Genomic DNA, 26,447 nt, shown 5'->3' with positions numbered 1-26,447 from the left:
TTTGAAGGTAGGAACTGTTGCTGGGCATATAGACTAACAATGCACACTGATGTGGGTAGTCAGCAAATATCATGCTGGGATCCTGTTACATGTGCGCAAAGCTCATGGGACAGATGCCAGATATTTTGTAGCTTCCAACTGTGGCACTCATGCCACAATTCGGGTATAGGATCAGGACCTGAGCATACTGGCACAAACCGTCCTGTGCAAGGATCAGATTATATACTAAAAGAGGTGTTTCCAACATACAGAACACTTCCATGTGGCCATTTGTTAAAGCAGAGAACTGTGCTGCTAAATTTTATGCTGCAGTGATCCTCCTCCCCCAATCTGACACATTATTCAATACAGGGGTATTTTAAGAGATGTGCTTCCTTAGAGATGATTCGAACATTGGAAAATGGGATAGAGAGCAAAATTGGAGATTTGGCCCATTCTGCTCTTTTGTTAGCTGTGGCAGCTTCACCTTTTTGATTCCAATTTCCAGCTCCACTGTGGGCTTGCAGCTCAACGTATCACCAGATTTAAAATAGGGGAGGAAATTACTTCACTTTGGTTTCATTATCTACCCTTGCTTCAACTAGATGAAACCGTCTGCAAATAGCAGAGGTGTACTGTTGAGTTCTTACATAACTGACGGAGACAAACATTATGACAGCGAACACATCTGCTGGAATTCTTTTTCAAAAAGAGGATAGACTAATAATAGAGCTTGTGCTCCTGAATCTTCGGCTATAACAAAAAAAACCTTGTACAGACACTTTGCAGATTTTTATTTACTATATAAAAAATTTATAAAAACAGTACCTTAATTCATAATGTGCAGTACAAATAGATTTCTTGCTGAACAAATCATGAGTACAGACTTCTGCATGCTTTTAATCAGAAATATAGGAAGATATTTAACCCACATACTGATTAACCATTTATATTCAACGATAAATTATATCCATGGATTATCTGCATGGATGATGTTGAGTTATTACAGATGGGAACAGTGTCCCAAATTTTCACAGTCAGCTGTCACAAACACAAAGCAATCCACCATTACAGTCATCCCAACCATCTGAGTCATTAATACAGCCAGTTCAGGGGGCAATTTTAAAAGCATTTACCACAAGTCCAATATTACTGCACAGATCTTACTTCATAATTTGTTCATCAAAACATTTGAGACCTTCAGCAACGTTTTATTTTAGTAGTCTGCATTTCAATTGTGAAGGCTAAAAATCTTGTATGTCTGAGGTATATAAGCCAACGCTCAGTAATGTGGCTTAATATTTCCTTCGTATTCCTTTGTACATAATGCTAGTAACACTTGTTGATACCTCTGCAAAATTAAATAGTGCATCAGTTTAAAACTCTGAAAAACAGAATCTGGTACCATTTCAATGCACAAATCAAAAGCAATAGTGCAGTTCACCACATCATTACATCTTACTCATAGATATCAACCTTAGCTTTGTGGTAGGTTGTAGGTACAAGCCCCACACCATGGACTTGAGCACATAATCTAGGCTGACACTTCGTACAGTACTTGAGGGGGCACTGCATAGTCAGAGTTGCTGTATTTTATGTTAAAATTGAGGCTCTGTCTGTCCTCAGGCGGATGTAAAAGATCCTATGGCCCTAGTCAAAGGACAGAGAAGTTCTCCCTGTGTCATTGCCAACATTGATCCCTCAACTAACACCTTAAATGGATGATGGGACTTTGCCATATGCAAACTGTCTGCCACATTTCCTGCATTATATTGGCTGTAAATAAAGGACATCCTGAGGTTCTGAAAGGTGCTATATAAATGCAAGGTTTTTCTTATTGCAAACTTAAAGCATTTGTATCATTAACAAAATTGATAGGCACATTGCTTGCAACTTGAAGACAATTCAACTACAAACTTCTTTCTAGTTTGTAAAAAGTAAAATCTTAGACATAAATAAAAACATTAATAAAATTGAAATTGCACACATTGTGCAAATGCTAGATATTTAGGGCCATATTTTCCTCCTTTATGATTAGACTGTTAATTGCCTTAATTTCATCGGTTTTTACAGACCCACTGATGATTTCATTTAACATGGAATTTTTACTAGATTTTGAAAAATGACCAATCTGAACACATAACAATGAGCCTCCCAGCATTTAACCAATAGAAACGCAAATGTTTTGTGCATCTAATTATAGAGTGTACAAAACTTGTTAAAGGTGGTTTTTTGATGGAATTCCACTTCATGGACTGGACACAAGGTCTTGATGAACGTAAGAAATGTAAGAATATTTGCAACAGGGCAAACTCAAATTTATGCCAGATGCAAACAATGTGGCTGTGTATCACAGACTCAACTACTGAAAGGACCCAAGCAGGAGCATTGCAACTTGAACAGAGCATCAAGCTAAAAGTAGCATCCTTTCTTTATATGCAAATATAAGTAATGAATTTTGAAGTGGGAGTTGTTACATTGACAGAGAAATACTGAGAATGTAGCAGAATGTAGCAAGTAATGTTATATTAAAACAGACTAATGCAAATCACATGAGACACGCCAGAGAAAATTTAGCAGAAGAGGTTGGTGAGGACCATACTCTGTGCAGGTTTAGTGTACTCAATGCCCCTTGTGTGTAGTTACAGGGTTCAGATTATTCTGGGGTAATTTTTATAAACAATAAGAGTAGTGGTAAAAATCAGAAGGCAAGTAAGATACTTTCTCCCTTCAGTCTTGCTCTATTGTTTACACTTTTTATTAAATTTCACACACAGAGGAAAATATGACCTTTAAGGCATAGTGTTTAGCAAAATAATTTTCTAAAATGACTTAAGAAACTTTCTAACTGGAGGTTATAAAAAGAAATAAACCCCTGGTAAAAGAAAATCTGTGAAAAGAAGGAACATAAATCAACAATGACCAGAACTGATGAAGATTCTGCTGCAGAGGATCATGCTCATATGCAGTGCAGATTCATTCCTGAGTCAGATGAGAGGGCTGAAGTCAGTTTTCCTCCCTTTTCAAACCACCGTTCCCATCTTTCAGTTTCTGCTCTTGCATCTTGCTCCTTGTAGATGCTGTACAGAGATGTTAACAAGACTGTTAGAATGAAAGAATCCTATACCATATTACTTAGACTCAAGAGGCTGATCCAGTTTAGTCTATCCACTTATATTGAAGAGTACTGGAATTATAATATGAGTAGAATTTATGATCTAAATTTTACAGCAACCATGTTATACCTAGATGTGGATCACATCCATTCACACAGAATCACACAGTGCAGAAGAGGCCCTTCGGCCCATCGAGTCTGCACCGACACGTGAGAAACACAGCTTAAAAACTTGTAGTATGTGTCTTGTTTAATGGATGTTGATATGTTACATTTCTCTACCTGACTAGGTGACCAACAAAAGCACTCTGAACCTGTTAAATTATTTTACAGATCTATTTAGCTTTTGGAGAAGAGGGAGAAGGTCAACCTTACTTTTTAAATCATCTTCTGGATTCCCTTGTTATTTGGACCCTTCAAGCATTTTTTTTATTATTTCTCTTTGTGCATCTTAGATTACGTCACTTCAAAGTCTCCCATGTTATAAACATCCTTTTGCCACTCATCCTCTCAAATACTTTAATGTAACTCATGCAAAGAGCAATTTACTAAGAGATACATAGGGCAGGGGAATAAAATCAAATGAACTAGTTATAAACAGGGGATAGACTGAATAGTTGGGGATAGAATGGACAAAAAAAATACACAGGTGAATGAGTAACATTAAAGCAAAAAAAAGTTTTAAATACATGCATTGCAATCCACTGTGAAAAATAAAATATTTTACCGCAAGAATTAACAGAAACCTGTATGGAAACTGGACAAAAATAGAAAATAAACATGTCTTTATATAATTATATTTAGATAGGTAGCTAGGGGATTGAAAAGAGAAGAAAGTTGTGAAAAGTTAGGCGCAGTGGTAATAATGGTTAAAGAGATTATACATGTTGTACAGAGACAGATGATGTAGATAAGGAAGGAGTACAGACAGGGAAGATGGTTGGAGGTGAAAGGTTAAAAAAGGGCTTGTTACATAGGGCGGTATCACACCTCTACAAATTATGGGAAGGAAATTTATAGTCAAATCAGAGCGATGAATCAGAACAAAATAATTGTTTTAGGAGATTTTAATTATCCACTTATCGATTGGGACAGAGGAAGAGTAAACAGGAAAGGGAATGGAATTTTTAATGTATAAAGGGCATCCTCCTCAAGGACTGCATTGGACTTATGGGGGAAAAAGAGGCTGTTAGATGTGTTTAAGGATATTAAAGTGGAACAGATAGATAAGCTAAATGTGGGCAAACAGCTTGAGAGTAGTTACCACAATATGGTAAGGTTTAAAATGCAACTTGTGAGGAGGATAGTGAGTATAAAACCTAACAGATTAATTAGGGTACATTTTAGAAAGATGAGTGAGCTTACTGAGGGGAGGTGCAAGGAGAAGTTGGTACACAGGATTGTACAGCAACAGTGGGATGGTTTTTAAAAAGAAATTTAAACGCTACAGAGTAAATGTATTTCTTAAAGGGAAACAACTAATACTTTTATGATGCCATGGATAAATAAGTTGAAGAAGATAGCTTGATGCCTGTAAGAACACTAATTATGGAAAAAAACTATAAGAGAACAAGAAAGATAAGTTACGAGAGTGAAAAGGTATGAGGCAAAGTTTGCAAAAAAAAACTTCAAAAGGAACAGCGTGATCAATAATAAGAAAAATGAAATAGGCCGATAAATGCAATTAGGACTATTTGCTTGTATGAAGGCTACATACTGGTTGGGTCAAATAGCCTGTTTCCCTGTTGTAATTCCTTTGTGTATAATTTGACGGTCAGAACTGCACACATATGGGATCACATTAAAATAGTATTCAGCAGCAATACAACAACTCTTGACCTCTATTCTATCCTTCTGATATGACAAACCATATTCCTTCTTAAATGTATTGTCACAGTGAATGATTGCTTTTCGAATTATCCACAATAATACCAAGCATGATTAAATTAATTGTGACTGTTCTAATTTTGGCAAAATTAGATGAAAATTTACAATATCTGGATAATCAAAAACACAAGATCATAATCTTAACAAGTGGTTATGATTAATCATATGACAGTATGTGAATTAATCCTGAGCAATGTTAGCATAGGCCCTGATAAGAGTGTACAGCATTACTAAATGACTACAAGAGTTGAGAAATAGGAGCATGTTTGGGCATCTCCAGTGAGTTGACAAGATCATGCACAAACACACTGCAACTTGTTGACAGCATCACTGAGTGGGAACAGAACCATTTCCTGAGGCTGGGAGGGAAAGTAATCCCAGAAGTTTAATCAAGTTATTCTTCCTTTTGTTGTTGGACAGCTCAACTCACCTTCCTGGGAGCATAACTTTAGCCAGCCTTGTATATTTCACGAACTATTGTCAAGTGCAGGCTTGTTACTGACTCTCACTCACTTTCTGACGCAGAAGGTAACTTATTGTGCTGGAAGGAAAGACTGAACAGGATTCCAGAGGATTGAGGAGGACCTGATAGAGGTCTTTAACATTATGAAGGAGTTTGACAGAATAGCCATAGAAAGGATATTTCCATTTGTTGGGGAGACCAATATTAGAGGTAATAAATGTAAGGCAGTCAGCAATAAATCCTCTAAAGGAATTCAGAAGTAACTTCTTTACTTATTGGTGATAATGTGGACATGCATTGAAGAGGAATCTAGATAAGCACATGAAGGAGAAAGAAATAGAAGGATATGTTGAAGGAGCGATGTTAAGTAAATTGAGTAAGAGGACGCTCATGTGGAGCATTAACCAGTTTGGCCAAATAACCTTGTTTCTCTGCAATCTATGTTTAAACCAGCTGTAATTTTAGTGCATTTCTTTATTACTTAAATAAGAAATATGGCTGTGATTTTAGCACCAATTTACCACCATGCAGAGTACATTTGAAGTACTAACTCAGATTGTGGGATAATAATTATGCCCACTCGCAAATTCTGACATGGGTTTAATATTGGTAAATTGAAAATCATCATGAATAAAACAGCAACTGGACCAATTATTGGGGGCAGGGAGGGTTAATCTAGTTAGCTTTGTCTAGCTAACTATGTTCCTACCAGTTCCATTATTCGCACGCTCAGACTGACGGTTAATCGACACTGGTGGTATAAGGTAAGTTATGATGGGAGGCTCTTCTAAAATACTTCACAGTGAGTCGAAGCTAGTGTGCACTCCTGCAGCAAGTGAGTCTATGTGGGATTGAAGGGTAGTTCCACAATTTACTGATGCAGATCTGTCTTTTACCTCGACAGTTTATAGTTTGTTTTTTTTTATTCCTTCATGGGATGTGGGCTTCGCTGGCTGGGCCAGCATTTATTGCCCATCTCTAGTTGCCCTTGAGAAGGTGGTGGTGAGCTGCCTTCTTGAACTGCTGCAATCCATGTGGTGTAGGTACACCCACAGTGCTGTTAGGGAGGGAGTTCCAGGATTTTTACCCAGTGACAGTGAAGGAACGGCGATATATTTCCAAGTCAGGATGGTGAGTGACCTGGAGGGGAACTTCCAAGTGGTGGTGTTCCCCTCTATCTGCTGCCCTTGTCCTTCTAGATGGTAGTGGTTGTGGGTTTGGAAGGTGCTGTCGAAGCAGCTTTGGTGAATTCCTGCTGTGCATCTTGTAGATGGTACACACTGCTGCCACTGTGCGTCGGTGGTGGAGGGAGTGAATGTGGATGCGGTGCCAATCAAGCAGGCTGCTTTGTCCTGGATGGTGTCAAGCTTTTTGAGTGTTGTGGGAGCTGCACTCATCCAGGCAAGTGGGGAGTATTCCATCACACTCCTGACTTGTGCCTTGTAGATGGAGGACTGGCTTTGGGGAGTCAAGAGGCGGGTTACTCATCGCACTATTCCTAGCCTGATCTTGTAGTCACAGTATTTATATGGCTAGTCCAGTTCAGTTTCTGGTCAATGGTAACCCCCAGGATGTTGATAGTGGGGGATTCAGTGATGATAATATAATTGAACATCAAGGTGCGATGGTTGGATTCTCTCTTATTGGAGATGGTCATTGCCTGACACTTGTGTGGTGCGAAAGTTACTTGCCACTTGTCAGTCCAAACCTGAATATTGTCCAGGTTTTGTTGCAATTGAACATAGACTGATTCAGTATCTGAGGAGTCACGAATGGTGCTGAACATTGTGCAATCATCAGTGAACATCCCCACTTCTGACCTTATGTTGGAAGGAAGGTCATTGATGAAGCAGCTGAAGATGGTTGGGCTGAGGACACTACCCTGAGGAACTCCTGCAGTGATGTCCTGGAGCTCAGATGACTGACCTCCAACAACCACAACCATCTTCCTTCATGCTAGGTATGACTCCAACCAGTAGAGAGTTTCCCCCCGATTCCCGTTGACTCTAGTTTTGCTAGGGCTCCTTGATGCCACAATCGGTCAAATGTGACTTTGATGTCAAGGGCCATCGCTCTCACCTCACTTGGGAGTTCAGCTCTTTTGTCCATGTTTGATCCAAGGCTGTAATGAGGAATTGAGAGGCCCTGGCGAAACCCAAACTGGGCATCAGCGAGCAGGTTATTGTTAAGCAAGTGCCGCTTGATAGCACTGTTGATGACCCATTCCATTACTTTACTGACGATCAAGAGTAGGCTGATAGGGCGGTAAATGGCCAGGATGGATTTGTCCTGCTTTTTGTCTACAGGACATACCTGTGCAATTTTCCACATAGCCGGGTAGATGCCAGTGTTGTAGCTGTGCTGGAACAGCTTGGCTAAGGGCGTGGCAAGTTCTGGAGCACAAGTCTTCAGTACTATTGCTGGAATGTTGTCAGGGCCCGTAGCCTTTGCAGTATCCGGTGCCTTCAGCTGTTTCTTGATATCACCTGGAGTGAATCAAATTGGCTGAAGACTGGCATCTGTGATGCTGGGGACATCCAGAGGAGGCCAAGATGGATTGTCCACTCGGCACTTCTGGCTGAAGATTGTAGCAAATGCTTCAGCCTTATCTTTTGCACTGATGCGCTGGGCTCTCCCATCATTGAGGATGGGGAAATTGTGGGGCCTCCTCCTCCAGTGAGTTGTTCAATTGTCCACCACCATTCACGGCTGGATGTGGCAGGACTGTAGAGCTTAGATCTTATCAGTTAGTTGTGGGATCGCTTGGCCCTGCCTATCACTTGCTGCTAAGACAGGATTGCAGCAGTTTCCTGAAAGGGTTGCAGCTGTTTATGTCAACAAAACATAAGAATTGGAGTAGTCTACACAGCCCTTCGAGCCTGATCCAGCATTCAATATGATCATGGCTGATCTTCTGCCTCAATTCACTTTCCCACCTGCTCCCCATACCCCTTGATTCCCTGAGACACCAAAAATCTGTCTATCTCAGCCTTGAACATACTCAATAGTAAAACATCCACAAGCCTCTAGAGTAGAGAATACCAAAAATTCACATCCCTGTCTTAAATGACAGAGCCCTTATCTGAAAGACTGTGTCCCCATGTTCTAGATTTCCCCAGCTAGGGAAAAAATATCTCGGTGTCTACCCTATCAAGCCCCTTCAGAATTTTATGTTTCAATAAGATCACTTCTCATTCTTCTAAACTCCAGGTAGTATAGGCCAAATTTACTCAGCCTCTCATCATAGGACAACCCTTTCACCCCCAGAACCAATTTAGTGAACGTGCACTGGCCCACCTTCAAGGCAATTATACTCTTCCTTATAAATGGAGACCAAGGCCTGAACTTTGTGTTTGATGTACGTACGTGATCGGCAGGCCCGGAAGCAGACAAGAAATGCACTTCTACCTGTAATCGGCCCCCAACCATGATCTTACGCTGGTGATCAGCGTGAAACATGCCTGGAGAAAGGCTCAGCACTGCCGTTGGGGGTAGGAGAGGGCAAGCGCCGATGTCACTGTGGGTGCTGGTGAGTGCCCCCATTGAGCTCCCTGAATGCCTCAGGGAGCTGCAGACCTCCAAATAATAAAAGAAAGCACAAAAATGCTGCAAAAATGTCCACACAGCACAATCAAGCACCTGAAAGCATACTTCAATAAAAAAAAAAGACCCCAGATATTTATTTTCATTTCAAATCCTGAGATTTCATCCCGACCTTGGATGAGGTTCCATCAAAAATGTAAAGCCCGCCTGGCCAATTGACAGTCCGCCAACTGTAAGGTTGAATGGGCCACTAAAAATCGCTGACAATTGGGCCGTTAATAGGCTTACCTGCCCTCTTAATTGTCGGTAGGCACTCTTCCGACTTTTGCGTGAGCCTACCAAGCGAAATATTGCATGATTTCACACCCATTCAGGTTGGACGCACGCCTGCCCAGAGGGAGTAAAATTCAGTGTGCAGTATTCCAGGTGTGGTCTCACAAAAACCTTATACAATTGTAGCAAAGCTTCCTAATTCTTGTACTCCTTGTAATAATGGCCAACATGCCACTTGCCTTCCTAACTGTTTGCTACACCATGCATGCTAAATTTCAGTGTTCCTTGTTCAGAGAACATAGGTGTATTCGTACATTAACTTTTATAAGCTTCACACTTTTAAAAAAAATATTCTGCATTTCTATTCTTACTATCAAAGTAAACAACCTCACACTTTCCCAAATTATACTCCATCCACCACTTTTCTTGCTTACTCACTTAACCTGTCTATATCTCTTTGCTGCTTGAGTCCTCTGAACTTCCATTCACGCCCAGCTTTGTATTGTCAGACTTGGATACTTTACTCTGTCTCTTTGTCTGAGATATTAATGTAGATTGTAAATAGCTGAGGGCTCAGCACTGATCCTTGCTGCATTCCACCAGTTACAGCCTGCCAACTTGAAAATGCCCTGCTTATCCGTACACTCGGCTTCCTGTCTATTAACAAACTGTCCATCCATGCTAATATATTACTCTCAAGTCTGTGAGCCCTTATCTTGCCTATTATCCTTTAGTCTGACACCTTATTGAATGCTGGTGAGTTTGTGAATCAGTGGAATTATTAAATGCTGGCTTCTTTTTCAACTCTTTGTTGCCTAGATCATCCAAAGTTAATATAGAATCTAAAACTGGAGTACTGAGACACGGCTATTTAATAATCATCCCTGATTTAGCCAGTAAGCTAAATGGTCACTATGACTGAGTAATCAGTATGGGTGATCACAATGTCCACTGCACCATTGGTGCTGATGAATCATCAGCTCAGCCTCTCCTCAGATTTCCCTCTGATGAATGATAAGGATGGTAACGCTTTGAATTTTACTTTCCATTTTGGCCCAAAACTGATAATGTGAGGTGCTAACGGGTATCTTACTCAATAATAATAATTTAGGCTGAAAATCAATGGAAAATAAAGTACTGAGGCTGTTTTACATGGCAGCCTGAGTGTTGGGAGCGTGCCCTAAAGATGTAATAAAGTATTTACATGGCCAGAATTCTGAGGTCAGCAGGCAGGAGCGGCCCGGACACGTGATTTCACGTTGGTGGGCCAATTAAGGGAAGGGACAGGCAGGGGCCTGTCAGCCGCTGCACCCAATGGCAGCTGGTTTAAAACGAGCAAAGTCAGGCCCTGGAAGACTGCCGGCGACGAAGGCATCTTCGGTGAGCAGGAGAGTAAAAATTATGGATACAAATGTGGCTACAGACACCAGGCAGGAGGGCAGGTCAGGTGGGCACTCAGCCCCACCCCCGTTTTTTCCGATGCATGCCTCACAATCCTCCTGGAGGAGGTAGCTGCCAGGATGGACACCCTTGTCCCCAGTGATGGAAGGAGGAGGCCACCGCACCTAACAAAAAGAGCTTGGGAGGAGGCGGCAGTACTGGTCAGCAGTCATGATGTGGTGCGGCGGACCTGGGTCCAGTGCCAAAAGAGGTTTTAATACCCTGCTGCGCTCAGGAAGGGTGAGTACCGTGTTGGCGTGGATCAGTGATAAAGTTTTAAGGGCTGGCCTTCCCCCACCACCCAGTGTGAGTGCCAACTGTCAATGACACCAGAGTTAGCCAAGTGCCTTGCGGCTTGCAGGCCACAACTCGGATGTGCCCTGCAAGGTGCTCCTCAGGTGGGGTTAGCCAGGCTGCAATGGCACTAATCATTACTCCTTAGTCCTTTCAGGAGAAGACAGCCCATAAGAGCACTGAAAGGTCGCAGATAGGCAGAGGCCCCCAAACCTCTGAATCCTAACCATATACGAGCAGGACCCCCTTGAGCAGCGGAACCGATGCGCACCTCAGTCAATTGGCCACGGAGAGGCTGGGGTGTCAGACGAAGGTAAGAGTGCAGTGCACAGAGGTGAGAGTTTCGGATTGTGCAAATGTTCTTGTGCAGTCTGTTCAGTGATGGGAGTCTCAAAACTGGATTCTCCATTGATAATTGAAAGACGATGGCACCATGATGCAGATCTCCAAGGTCTCACCAGGGTGCATCGCATGCACAGTGTTAGTGTGATGACTTAAACCAATGACATGTCCTTGTTCTCCCTTAAGTTTGCCACCACGCACCCAATCGCAGGATGCTGAAGGCCCACCCCTGACATCAGAGAACAGCCAGACTCCAGTTGCACCTGCATCACACCCGCTCTCTGAACCAGGCACCAACGCTAGTTGGTGGGCATTAGATCTTTGGCTGGAATTCTGGTGCACAGCGGTGAGGGCACTTCAAACTCTCTTGCACACTGTATCCTCCATTAAGAGAGTGGCGGCTCTCATGGAGAGGCAGCTCCAAGAATAGAATCAAGGGTTCCTGGGGTTGCGCTTGGACCTGCAGCCCTCACACAGGCAATGACCTCAGGTGGTCAGTGCCAGTTTGGGAGATGCTAGGTGCCCATTCAGCAATGGTGAGCAGGGAGGTCCAGAGCGACCTCACGTTCGCACACGAGCTGCCTGTTGTCTCTGCGGGCTCCTCTCAGGTGCTCTGGATGACGGCAGTAGCTCCTCCGCCCTTCTGCCAGTGACCGTGGCATGTGATGAGGCTGCGGCAACTGGAGAGATGCCAGCCTTGGAACTGGCCACTCCCTCCCAGGCTCCAATGGCTCAAGGATGACCGCCAAGGTCATCAAGGCCAACAGGACAGCAGAGTCAGCAGGCTGCCTCCGATGCTGGTACCAGTGAGGGGGAGCACCAAGACATAGGATTCGCAAAAGTAAGTTTAAGGCACCATGAGCACAAGAGGGACTGGTCACGGGTGATCTTCTGTTGTGCAATGTTTTGTTTAATATAACTGTTCTGGGGCTGAAGACCAGAGAAGATTTTGATAATTTGTTTTGACTGTCAACATGAGATAAATTTTCTTTTGTCGTAATGGCCTGATTATGCCTTACCTTTTTTTAATTTAATGTGGTGTAGGGTTTGTCAGTATGTAATGCTGGAAATGGGTGTCTCAAAACTTTATTGCACAGGCACTAAATAAACTTTGGGCTCAAAGGAAAGGGCCATTTCAGACATCCGGGATGGAGGCGACAGCCTGGCATGAGATGGTAGTGCTTATCTGGCAGTCTAGCCGAAGGAGCATTGAATCCAGGCATCCCTGCCTTCCTTGGAGGTTACAGAGGTCTGCCTCCATGCTCTCGGTGACCTCCTCACTGTGCTCCTCTTCTGACTCACATCAGCTGTGCAGCTGAGTCAATATCCTCTTCCTCCAGTGGGTCCCCTCTTGCCAGTGCCAGATTGTGGAGAGCACAGCATGCAACCACTATCAGTGACACCCAGAGCGGGGGATACTATAATGCTCCCCCTGAATGGTTCAGGCATTGAAAGCAAGTCTTCAGAAGACCTATGGTCCTCACTATCACCGCCCTGGTGTAGGCATGGCTCCTGTTATACTGCTGCTCTGCCTCTGATCTTGGGTAGCGGAGAGGTGTCATAAGCCAAATTTTCAAAGGATAGCCCTCGTCACCCAGCAGCCATCCAGTTGGGCTGGAGCACTGATGAGCTTCAGTACCTGGGAGTGTCTCAGGATGTACGCGTCATGGAAGCTGCTAGGGTACCTTGGACAGACTTGCAGAATCTGCATCCTGTGGTCACACACTATCTGCACGTTCATGGAGTGGAAGCTGTTCCTGATAATGAAGGCACCCAGCTGACCTGCTGGCACCTTGATTGCCACGTGTGTGCAGTCTATAGCACCCTGGATGCGGGGGAACCCAGCAATCACTGCAAAGCCTTTGGCTCGTTCAGCCTGGCTGGCCTCATTCATACAGAATTGAAAGTAAGTCAATACCCACCTGAACAGAGTTTCTGTCACCAGCTTGGCACAACTATGGACAGCTAATTGGAAGACTCCACACAGATCTCCCAATGAGCCCTGGAAACAGCTGCAGGCATAGAAGTTAAGGGCCACTGTGACCTTCAGAGCCACTGGCATGGGGTGTCCACTCAGGCCCAATCATCCAGCAAATGGAGGTCACAGTCTCCCTTGAAAGGCAGAGCCTCCTTCGGCATTACACCTCGGACACATTGAGGTAGCTGCATTGCCACCTGTAAACCCTGGCAGCAGGAATAGTGGCGTGTTCTGCAGCTCCTTCTGCCTTGGACTGCCAGCTGGCCCTGCACCCCTTGTTTCTTGGACTGCCAGCTGGCCCTGTGCCTCTTGTGCCTGCGCCTCACCTCCCACAGGTCCCTCCCCTGGAAGCTGCATTGGGACACCTGGCCTCCTCTCCCTTCTGCCCCTCTCTTCCTCCTCAGAGGAGGTGCCTCCAGCAGAGACCACAATCCCCATTACCAGGGTTACAGAAGGCTGTCTGATACCTGGAAGAGTCCACATGGTCTGAATTCTCCAGGTCCTTGGAGACGCCAAGGAGTCCTGAAATGCAGCCTGGAAATGCTAACAATGAAGTCCTGAACAGAGATGAAGCTGCCATATACCAATAAGTCATCAGCAGCAAACAATCTACCAAACTCCTCACACTGGCAATACTGCTGACCCTTTTTATCCCGCCCAGGATAAACTTTTTGAAATTGTTGGCTGGCCGCCTGCCCTTTTGCCTGTGCGACGCATGCGAAATTGCATGGGCAATGAAAAATCAGTGTCAATTGACTTTTTAATGGTCTTAGCTGGCCTCTTAATTAATGGCAGGTGCAGGTCCCGCACCCACGCGTGCCCGAGTGAAATATCGCGCGAGTGCGCGATGACGTCGAGACGCTCAACCGACATCACCGCGTGCTATTTTACACTCGAACGTGTCGGCCGCATGCTGAGTGAAAAATTCTGCCCCATGTGTAATTTGTGTCGTGGATTCACTAGGGAGATAGAACTGAACCAGGCAGCTACAGACCATTTAGCTTATTAATGGTGGGAAAGCAACAAACATCATTGCTATCAGATCAAATAACAAAACACCTAGGGACAAAGCATTTTTAAAAAAAATTCAGCCTGGAATCTGAAAGAAAGATCATGTTTGAACAAACTTAATGAATCCACTGAAGAAGTAAAGAAGTGTGGTATACATGTATTCATAGAAAATGAATGGCACAGAAGATGGCCATTTAACTGATCATATCTTTGCTGGCTGAAAAAATATTATCCAACCCAATTCCACTTTCCAGCTCCTGGTTCATAGCCTCGTAGGGTACAGCACTTCAAGTGCATATCTAATTTTTTTTTAATATAATCTATCACCCTTTCAGGTAGTGAGTTCCACACCATCTCCACCCTCTGGGTGAAAAAATTACTCAACTCCCCTCTAATCCTTCTACTAATTACTTTAAATCAATGCTCCCTGGTTATTAGCCCCCTTGCTATCAGAGCTATCCTTCCTATCCACTCTATGTCCCTCATATCTCATCTCAGCCTACTGTATTCCCAAGTCAATAACGCCAACCTATCCAATCTCTCCTTATAGCTAAAAATTCTCCATTCCTGGCAACATTCTTGTAAATCTCCTCTGTAACCTCTCTAGTGTAATCACATCCTTCCTATAATGTAGTGTTCAGAACTGTACACAGTGGTCTAGCTGTGACCTAACCAACATTTTATACAGTCCCAGCATAACCTTCCTGCGCTTTTCTTTATTGGCCAAGGCGCAGAATGTAAATATCCTGTATGCCTTCTTAACCACCTTATCTACCCATCCTGTTACCAATAGATATCAGTGGACATGCACTCAGGGTCCCTTTGTTAGGAACATAGGACTTAGGAACAGGAATAACCATTTGGCCCTTCCAGCCTTCTATGTCATTCAATAAGATCATGGCTGATCTGGTTGTGGTCTTAACTCAACTTTCCTGTCTGCCCCCCTTATCTATCAAAAATCTGTCTAACTCTGCCTTGAATAAGTTCAATGATCCAGCCTCCACTTGTTTTGTTTTTTTGCTCCTCTACACCTCTCAGTATCCTACTTTATTGTGCATTCCCTTGCTTGGTTGCCCTCCACAAATGCATTACCTCCCACTTTTCTGGATTGAATTCCAGTTGTCACCTTCCTGTCCACCTGATCAGTCCATTGATACATTGATATCTTCTTACAGTCTGTATCTTTCTTTCACACTATCACCACATGGTCAATTTTCATATCACTAAGTCTAAATCAGTAATTTCCACCACAAACAGCAAACGACCCAGTACTGAGCCCTGCAGAACCCCAATGGAAATAGCCTTCCAGTCACAAAAACACTCAACGATCATTACTCTTTGATTCTGACCACGGAACCAATTTTGGATCCAACTTGTCAGTTTCCCTTGGATCTCATGAACTTTTAATTTTCCATCCAGTCTGTCATGTGGAGCCTAGTTAAAGCTCTTGTTAAGTGGAAGTTCACATCAATTCAAGTGATTTCTAAGGTTTCCTTGCAAGAAGTTCTGACGGCAACTTCTGGATTTCTGCATTTAACTGCACATGTGCAGATGCCAAAGTTACCATCTGTTTGCAATTATAACCACAAAATCCAGGCTATACGCAGGTTTGCAAAATGGGGAGGTAAGTGGAAATAAAATTCAATTTAGTGAAATCTGAGGTAGTTAATATTGATTGGAAGAATAAGGAGGCTACTTATTCTTCGGAATGTCAAAAATAAATGCAGCACAATTAAAAAATGAGATCTTTATTCATCTATCTGTATTTACAGATAACAAAACTTGATAAGGCCACAAAAGAGGACAATGTTCTGGGTTCATTTCAAGAGGAATAGAATATAAAAACAGGGATGTAATGTTAAATTTACATAGAACCTTGGTTAAACCATACTTGTGTACTATGAAAAGTTCTGCTTTCCATACTGAGCCATAGAATAATTACGGCACAGGAGGAGGTCACTCAGCCCAATGAGTCCATGCTGGCTCTCCAGTCAGTCCCATTCCGCCACTCTATCCCCATAACCCTGCAAGTTTCTTTCCCTCAAATATCCATCAAATTTACTGAAAAAAGGACATTGAAGTACTGGAGAAAGGGGAAAATAGATTTACAAAGATTTTAGCAGAATTGTGGGCTAGGGCTAAATTACCTTACCTAGATTACATTATGACCAGCAAAGAAACAGATCTAGTTAGAACCATGGTAGTTCCAAAAAAATCAGGAACATTAAATATTCTGGATATTAAATCTACATACATGATCAAATTAAGAAAACAGGAAAGATTATATAAGAAAAGGCTTCTCATCCTATATAGTCTGCTCCACCCGCAGCCCATTCAAGACAATGTCAAACATGGAAGTTCCCTCCTCCCAACTGTCAATCTGTTCACTACAACAACAAGGCATGCAAAAGACAAACAGTGAAGGCTGAACAATAGCATCTGCCACAAATCGTCAACAGCAGAGTTGCATGACCTTGGGTCTGAATTTGGATAGTGTTACAATTAGCAGATGTCAAAACAATTGGTCATTGTGCTTTGAATTCTATCAAAAGATACTTACAGGAAAAGCATTGGCAATATGTTTCCACTCAGATGAGTGTGCTAACCAACAGCCAAGTGTCTTGACACGCCCCAATGTGCGCAGTCCAAATAGCAAGCCAATGCTTCCTCTGGCTACAAGACTCCTACTCAGTTCTGAGTCATACAATCTGAATTACTGCAGGTGAGATTTCACTTTGACATCAATAATGAGCCAAAAACCACAAAATACAAATGCTACCATCCAACCTTACTTAGATTTAAAAACAGACCATCTATCTTACTGTTTTACCTCAGAAAGTTTACTGGTTGGGTCAACCTTTACAGGGCTTTTAAGTTTTTTTGGTGCATGGCTTGGATATCCTTGATCTTTCTACAGAATATAAAAACCAATAAACTCCTGAACACTTTTCATAGCCTGCTAGGTCCATTCAAGTCTGATTTCATGTAATTACAAAATATCTGGCTGCCACTGTGATATAAACAATGTTGCTATGCAAAATAATTTGATACGGGGTTTCTAACTCTGCGGTTAGACGGCCTGCTTTAACAAGTAATTTCTCTCAAGAGCAGGCCAAGAATTTAACCAAACTCCAGCTCATCATAACTGGTTAGGGCATGAAAAACCACAGCCGCAAGTGCTCAAAAGATAGTCAAAGCAGTATCTTGATGATACTGATAGCTTAGAAGTATATTGAAACTACTCACTCATTTCAGCAATCTTTTGCTGCAGTAGTTTGGACTCCCCAGACAAGTGCTTGCTAAAAGGCAGAGAAAAAAGCAAACATAAATACAAATGAGTAAATAAATAATGCAGGTGAAGCTCTTATACTACAATCTGTGAAATAATTCTCTTCTTGAAACAAAGTGAAAGCTTTTTTTTGCCGTTTTGTGATCAGGTACATAATGGAGCAACAGAGCTGTCTTCATCGTTTACCTGCCGTCCGCCTCATCTTGACCATCCATATCAAAGCGAAGCCTCTTGAGTGGTTTTGGCAGACTCCCTGTATCTCCAGCCCGCTTAGGGTGCCGATCACTGGAACTCACCAACTGGTTGATCTTCTGGAATCTTTCTGGTGACTGAAACAATGACCATCAGTTTGGTGACAATTGCTAGACAGATCAAGGTCCAGCTTGCAAGGGAAAAGAATGTATATTTTTCCCTTTTAACACAATGTTGCTACTTTCCTCAATCTACATACTTTTACTTAAGTCAGGGAATCAGCAATACCCTGAACAAGTCTCAATGCTCACCATCATAACCAATAGTTGTACAACTAGACTTGGTAATGTAAACTGAGATTAGAGAGGATCCATGAGGGTTTAAAGGTTCATTCCTGGTTATACTGGATAAGATCAGCTTGATTTGTGCACTCCTATTACCATTTGGGAAGCTGAAAAGTCTTGTAGTGGCATTTACTGAGACTTGTGCGAAAAATTGAGCGCTATCATTAGGATTCCAATTATCGGCCTGATCACTGCCGTCAGCTAAAATATGAAGTGTGAAATTATGACTGGACATTGCTGGGTTTTCAAGTTTGTTGACTTGGGATTCAAACTGAAGCCTGAAGAGTGGGATTCTAATTCTACTGGACGTATATGCTGGGTCCATAACGCACCGAATGACTGGCTTGAACGTCTTGTTGATATCTTTACTTAAATCACTCGTCAAATCATAAATGTGAGGGATACAGAAAAGATCCTTACATCAGCTGTGTGAATTGAGTAATCAAATAATTTACTAGTAAGAGCCTAGCTCAATATTAGGTTTGATATTTTATGGACACCAATATAGCATGAAATATTTAAGAAGCTTTAAGCAGAGAGTTCCACACAAAATAGAAAGTATCACTCACCCCAAATGGTTCCCCAATAGACACTAAGATTCTGTGAAATCAAATAATGATTCATCAGTTTATGAAAAAATACAGATCATAAATAGAGGGCATGAAATTATAGGTAGCATATAAAGAGAATATATAAAAATAGCAGTAGTATATAGAAGGCAGCGGGTATGCAAATATAGATGATAGATAAAGCAAGTGTATTAAATTGCCAATATATAGAGAGCATACAATTGTAGGATTTACACAGTGAGCATAAATATACTGAAATAAAGCATATAAATATATAGTGCAAGCAACATGCAAAATATATAGTATATAGATGGTACATTAAAAATATAGTATATATGGAGCATGTATAAACTTCTAGATACCATAGAGAGTAGGTAAAATATAGAAAGTTTACAGAAAGTACAAAAATGCAGAAATTATATAGGACAGCGAAAAATAGAACATTTTTATTTGGACCATTTAAAAAAATTAAATTCAATCAATTAATCAATTAATTGATAACAAGAATAATTTAGCTTTTTTTTACAAAGTAACTCAGGCCATTTCTGTCAATGGCATGTTACTTCTACCAATAAAATTATATAAAGGAGGGATATCTGTTATTCTAATTTCTTCTGCTTTTAAAAAATCTAGCATTTAAAAGGCTTCTGCAACAAGAACAATAAATATAAATAGTGTCAATCTGTAGTCACATCCCTCAATCTGTCCAAAAGTTAACCCTGTACTTTTCAGAAATGTTCTCAGTTGATTGTCCCAGGTACTTCATTTGTTAAGGTATCTTAAACACTAAGCAAAACATCTTTAGATGCTTTCTACCTCAATGAAAAAGTGGTAGACAAACCATCTTTGCTTGTTTTAAAACCTACAATGCAATGTAAACATCATTTGAATAAATCACTGTTTTATTTGCATGTTTAATTATTGTGATAAAATAACACATAAAGAGAAAGGCGAGACACTATCAGTGAAAGCAATGCACCTTTAATGAGGCACCAGTAACAATCTTTTTGGCTGCATTTGATATCGGTATTAGAAACGCAGACACAGTACAAGCTGTGGCTCCTGTCCTATGACTTGCAAGTTCGAAATATGCTCACCGTGTTCTTGGGGTCAGTTTTGTGGGAGACAGCAGTCCATCAGTTTTGTATGGACTTTTCAGCGGAGACACGTAAATGTTGTTCCCACCGGGCACACGCAATGGAGAGCTTGGAAAACCAAATGAACTTCGAGGAACTTGAGGAATTGGTGACAGCGTAGGTGGCTGTTTGAAAGAGATAGTAAACAAGCTCAGAAACAACAGAATCGTAGAGCACAAAAGGAGGCAATTTGGCCCATCGCGTCTTTGAAAGGGTTATCCATTAGTTCCATTCCCTGCTCTTTCCCCATGAACATTAAAAAGAAATGTCATAATACTTAATTATTTATTTAATATTAAGCAATATAATTTAAAAGGATTGAGGTAGACATTAATATTTCAGTGAGGACAATACTGAGATATAAAAGCAAACTTAATTGTCACCTTATCAATTCTGTAGCAGCTGAATGTAAAATCCTGTTGCATTGTATTAAACAGTACGTGGATAAAAATCTGTTGCGATATAGTCAATCCATACATAGAACAGAAATCAGTATATTTTGAAAGAATAGGGAAGAACAGTGGATCTCTGTTAAAGCAGACTGCAATATTTCCTGGTATCATTTTACTCAGTTACAAATATCACAAATGGCATTAAAAATGTCAAAAATGATTAGCTACTCCACTAATACATGCAAGGACATGTAACTCATCCCTGCTATTCTGCATAAAACTATATAGTATAGTTACTTACGCGTGTCGAAGCATACTGCAGAATGTTGGTTTTCAGCCTCTGCATGAACACTAGGTTGTAGAAGCCAATAATGGAATCATACTGCCCTTCTTTGATCAGCACATGTTTGAAGGTCTCAAGGAGAAAGAAAATGAATGGCTTAATTGAAACATTTATTTACACAAATAGCTGTATTGAAAAGTGCCATGGCCCTAATACTTCAGTAGAATTTGCCAATATGTGAAGAGTTAATGTGCTGAGAGACAACCCACTGTTTTGAAATAGTTTTGTATGGACTATTCAGTGGAGACCCGTAAATATTGTTCAGTAATGAATCAGATGACATCAAGGACACCTGATAAGGACACAATGAATTAGGTTTTGTTAGTTGTCTTATTCTGCAATCCATGCTAAAGAAACTCGCTTCAGCGTTTAGTCCAAAACTTAGCCAGCTAAACCATAAATATGCTGCTGGAGCAACTTTTAGCAACCTCTAACCCATAAGCTAAAAAGATTAGATTTTTATTGTACCGAATTTGTATTAGAGAAACATGTGAACGTATTTTCATATTTTCTTGTATAACTGCTTTAAAGAGATAGGATAATAAGGTATTGGTCCTCAATGAGGTCCAAGTGCATTGAGATGATAGGTACTGCACCTTAATCCACTGGAGAGGTATAAATTTAGAGGAGCAAATTCAGGTCTTCAAGTTTACAAGGACACTAATGACATCCAGGTGCATTTCATCAGATCATTTGATGTTATGGGGCTGGGCAGAACTAAAGACCGCCTGTTTAAACTGAAGAAGCAGGGAATGAGGCTGAAGGTGTGAACAACATTCCAGTAGTAGTAGTGAGGGCTGACTCCTTGCAGTCCTTCCATAAGGAGTTAGATGCAGTTTTAGAAAGCTCTAAGAACACAGCAGAGGGAAAGTGATATTTTGATTAATAACAAATGGCTCAGACCCTCCTGAGGCTTATTTAATTGGCTTTAAGGCCTTGAAGTACTTAAGATAATGATTCCTCAATTGGCCACAAGTTTGTTTTTCTAGTGGGGGGTGGAGCAAGGAAGGATGGTGACAAAGGGTCGAACCAGCAAGTAGTGCAAGCAGAAATGGGCTTTTCTTGTCTTAAGTATATAATATTTTTGGATTAGAGGATGAGGGGGTGCAACATAAGCCCCAATAAAATAAAACTGAAGCTTTTGAGTTACCTCTTGACTTGTATTTGGCAAGTCCTTGTAGGCAGTAACAATAGCCTTGAACCTAAGGTCTATGTTCTTCACCTTGCAAATGGCATACATGGAACACATCATTATCTGTTAAAACACAGTTAGGCTAGTTGAAATACATATAACCCAGAGAAGAGATGCTCAAAACATTCTTACAATTCATATTTCTCATCAAAATATTGGGAAAATGCTAGAATGCATTAAGGAGGTAGCAGTAAGACATTTAGAAAATCATAATACAAACAATCAGAGTCAACATGGTATTTATGAAAGGAAAATCATGTTTGACAAATTTATTAGAGTTTTTTTAGGATGTAAGAAGTAGAGTGGATAAAGGGGAACCAGCAGATGTAGCGTATCTGGATTTCAACAGGTATTCGATAAGGTGCCACATAAAAGGTTATTACAGAAGATACGAGTTCATGGTGTCTGGGGAAATGTATCAGCATGGATAGATCATTGGTTATCTAACAGGAAATGGAGGAGAACTGGAATAAATGGATTATTTCAGGTTGGCAACCTGAAATTATTTCAGGAGCCTCAACTATTTACAACCTATGTTACTGACTTGGATGAAGGGACCAAGTATATTGTAGCCAAATTTGCTGACTGCACAAAGATAGGTAGGAAAGCAAGTTGTAAGGAAGACACAAAGGGTCTTCAAAGGGAAATAGAAAAATTAAGCGATTGGGCAAAATTTTGTCAGATGGAATACAATGTGGGAATATGAATGCCCATCCACTTTGGTTAGAAGAATATTAAAATATAATATTATTTAAATGGAGAGATACTGCAGAATGCTGCAGTACATAGGGATTTGGGTGTCCTTGCACATGAACCACAAAAGGTTAGCATGCAGGTATAGCAAGTAATTAGGAAAACAAATGAAATGTTGGCCTTTATTGCAAGGGGGTGGAGTATAGAAGTAGAGGAGTCATGCTACAACTGTACAGGACATTGGTGTACAGTTTTAGTTTCTTTACTTAAGAAAGGATATACTTGATTGGAAGCAACTCAGAAGGTTCATTAGGCTGATTCCTGGGATGAAGGTATTGTCTTCTGAGGAAAGACTGAGCCGGTTGGGCCTATATTTGTTAGAGTTTAGAAGAATGAGAGGTGAACTTAATGAAACACACAAAATTCTGAGGGGCCTTGACAGGATAGATGATGAGAGGATGTTTCCCCATGTGGGGCAATTTAGAACTAAGGGGCACAGTATAAAGATAAAAGGTTTCCCATTTAAGACAGGGATGAGGAGGAATTTTTTTCTCTCAAAGAGTCATTAGTCTTTGGAATTGTCTCCCAAAGAGCAGTGGAGGCTGGTTCATTGAGTAGATGCAAGACCGAATTAGATAGAATTTTGATAGACAAGGGAGTCAAGGGTTATGAGGGTCAGGCAAGGAAGTACTGTTAAGGCCACAGTCAGATCAGCCATGATCTTATTGAATGGTGAGCAGGCTTGATGGGCCAAATGGCTTATTCCTGCTCCTATTTCTTATGATCAAGCAAGAAATCCTAGGTGAAACTACAGGCTATAACCAAACACTGCCTGGCAGACAGACACATGGACCTGCAAATTACATACTGGTTTCAAAGAGCTTGTGGAACAAAAGAAAACAACGGAAAAGCTAAATATTTGAAGATACATACATTTTGCAGGTGGGTTTAGGTCAGATGGGAAGTGAAAAATCTCCAACCCAAACCACCTGGAATCTGCCCACTTCTAGTTTTAAGAGAGACAGGACAGGGGTTGACAACCACTCAGCTCATTTAAATAAAAGGAAAAAAATGTGGATGCTGGAAATCCAAAACAAAAATAAAAATACCTGGAAAAACTCAGCAGGTCTGACAGCATCTGCGGAGAGGAGCACAGTTAATGTTTCTAGTCCGTATGACTCTTCAACAGAACTAAGGAAAATTAGAAGAGAGGTGAAATATAAGCTGGTTTAAGGGGGCAGGGCGGGACAGGTAGAGCTGGATAGAGGGCCAGTGATAGGTGGAGATAACCAAAAGATGTCATAGACAAAAGGACAAAGAGATGTTGAAGGTGGTGATATTATCTAAGGAATGTGCTAATAGGTGATATTAAGGGTAAAAAGCAGGACAAGCAACGTATAGATAGCCCTAGTGGGGGGCTGGGGGGGAAGGGATCGAAATAGGCGAAAAGGTAGAGATAAAACGATGGATGGAAATACATTTAAAAATAATGGAAATAGGTGGGAAAAGAAAAATCTATGTAAATTATTAGAAAAAAGAGGGATCGGAAAGGGGGTGGGGATGGAGGAGAGAGTTCATGATCTAAAATTGTTCAACTCAATATTCAGTCCGAAAGGCTGTAAAGTGCCTAGTCGGAAGATAAGGTGCTGTTCCTCCAGTTTTCGTTGAGCTTCACTGGAACATTGCAGCAGGCCAAGGACAGACATGTGGGCATGAGAGCAGGGTGATGTGTTGAAATGGCAAGCGACAGGGAGGTCTGGGTCATGCTTGCGGACAGACCGAAGGTGTTCCGCAAAGCGGTCACCCAGTCTGCATTTGATCTTTCCAACGTACAGGAAACCGCATTGGGAGCAGCAAATGCAGTAGACTAAATTGAGGGAAGTGCAAGTGAAATGCTGCTTCACTTGAAAGGAGTGTTTGGGCCCATGGACGGTGAGGAGAGGGGAAGTAAAGAGTCAGGTGTTGCACCTTCTGCGGTTGCATGGGAAAGTGCCATAGGAGGGGGTTGAGGAGTAGGGGGTGATGGAGGAGTGGACCAGGGTTTCCCGGAGGGAATAATCCCAGCGGAATGCTACCGGGGGGCTGAAGGGAAGATGTGTTTGATGGTGGCATCATGCTGGAGTTGGCGGAAATGGCGGAGGATGATCCTTTGAATACAGAGGCTGGTGGGGTGATAAATGAGGACAAGGGGGGCCCTATCATGGTTCTGGGAGGGGGAGGAAGGTGTGAGGGCAGATGCGCGGGAGATGGGCTGGACACGGTTGAGGGCCCTGTCAACCCCGTGGGTGGAAAACCTCGGTTAAGGAAGAAGGAAGACATGTCAGAGGAACTGTTTTTGAAAGTGGCATCATCAGAACAGATGCGACAGAGGCGAAGGAACTGAGAGAATGGGATGGTGTCCTTATAAAAGATCAAGGGAAGTTAAGAATCCAGAGGGAGAAGTCCAGGTGGAGGGAGAATATTGGAGGCGGGTAAAAGGATCCGTTGAACGTGGAGTGGACTCCTGCCCAAAGAAGGGAGCATGGAGACGAAGGCAGCGGAAGAAAAGTTCAGCATCATGCTGGGCCTGAAATTCATTGAGATGAGAACGTAAGGCACGATGCTGAATCCTTCTTCCACCGCCTTCGTCTCCGGGCTCACTTCTTTGGACAGGAGTCCTCTCCCCGCTCAACGGATCCTTTTACCCACCTCCAATATTCTCCCTCCACCTGGACCCCTCCCTCTGGATTCTTACCTTCTCTTGATCTTTTCATTGAGAACTGTCGGCGTGACATCAGTTGTCTCAATTTCTCTGCTCCTCTCACCCTCTCTAACCTGTCTCTTACTGAACTTGCTGCACTCCATTCTCTCAGGTCCAACCCTGACATTGTCATCAAACTTGCTGACAAGGGTGGTGCTGTTGTTGTCTGGTGCACTGACCTCTACCTCACAGAGGCTGAGCGTCAACTCGCAGACACTTCCTCCTACCTCCCCCTGGACCATGACCCCATCACTGAACATTAAGCCATTGTTTCCAGGACTGTCACTGACCTCATCTCCTCTGGAGATCTTCCTTCCACAGCTTCCAACCTGATAGTCTCCCAACCTTGGACGGCCCGCTTCAACCTCCTACCCAAAATCCACAAACAGGACTGTCCTGGCAGATCGATCGTGTCAGCCTGTTCCTGCCCCACGGAACTAATTTCTTGCTATCTTGACTCTATTCTCTCTCCCCTTGTCCAGTCCCTTCCCACCTACATCCGTGATTCCTCTGACACCCTATAGCATACCAACAATTTCCAGTTCTCTGGCCCCAACCGCCTCCTCTTCACCATGGACGTCCAATGCCTCGACACCTCCATCCCCCACCAGGATGGTCTGATGGCTCTCCGCTTCTTCCTCGAACAGAGGCCTGAACAATCCCCATCTACCACTACTCTCCTCCGTCTGGCTGAACTTGTTCTCTCACTGAACAATTTCTCCTTAAACTCCTATCACTTGCTCCAAATAAAAGGTGTGGCTATGGGTATCCGCATGGGCCCCAGTTATGCCTGTCTCTTTATGGGGTATGTGGAATATTCCTTGTTCCAGTCCTACTCCAGCCCCCTCCCACAACTCTTTCTCCGGTAAATCGATGATTACTTTGATGCTGCTTCATGCTCTCGTCTGGACCTGGAAAAATTTATTAATTTTGCTTCCAATTTCCACCCCTCCATCATTTTCTCATGGTCCATCTCTGACACTTCCCTTCCCTTCCTTGACCTCTCTGTCTCAATTTCTGGTGGTAGACTGTCCACCACTATTCATTACAAGCCTACCGACTTCCACTGCTATGTCCACTACGGCTCCTCACACTCCGCTTCCTGTAAGGACTCCATCCCATTTTCTCAGTTCCGTCGCCTCCGTCGCATCTGTTCTGATGATGCCACTTTCAAAAACAGTGCCTCTAACATGTCTTCCTTCTTCTTTAACCGAGATTTTCCACCCATGGTG

At 42.2% G+C, this 26,447-nt stretch overlaps 1 protein-coding gene across 4 annotated transcripts in view; it reads right to left on the bottom strand.

Annotated features, from left to right (window-relative positions):
- Positions 1–756: 756 nt before the first annotated feature.
- Positions 757–26,447, bottom strand: part of rb1 (retinoblastoma 1) — a 246,209-nt gene continuing 220,518 nt past the window's right edge. For all 4 annotated transcript variants that reach the window (XM_041210963.1, XM_041210965.1, XM_041210964.1 and 1 more), the window contains 7 exons: positions 21,741–21,845; positions 20,549–20,662; positions 19,817–19,980; positions 18,720–18,750; positions 17,801–17,943; positions 17,572–17,624; positions 757–3,059 (listed from right to left, as the gene is read on the bottom strand). In XM_041210963.1, the coding sequence (XP_041066897.1) occupies positions 2,986–3,059; positions 17,572–17,624; positions 17,801–17,943; positions 18,720–18,750; positions 19,817–19,980; positions 20,549–20,662; positions 21,741–21,845 (684 nt within the window). In that variant the 3' untranslated portion in view covers positions 757–2,985. The remainder of the gene's footprint in view (positions 3,060–17,571; positions 17,625–17,800; positions 17,944–18,719; positions 18,751–19,816; positions 19,981–20,548; positions 20,663–21,740; positions 21,846–26,447) is intronic.

The sequence above is a fragment of the Carcharodon carcharias genome, chromosome 18 (genome assembly GCF_017639515.1).
Source record: "Carcharodon carcharias isolate sCarCar2 chromosome 18, sCarCar2.pri, whole genome shotgun sequence".
NCBI lineage: Eukaryota > Metazoa > Chordata > Chondrichthyes > Lamniformes > Lamnidae > Carcharodon > Carcharodon carcharias.
Note: the sequence above shows the minus strand (reverse complement) of the source record. Positions and strands in the feature narration are given on the sequence as shown.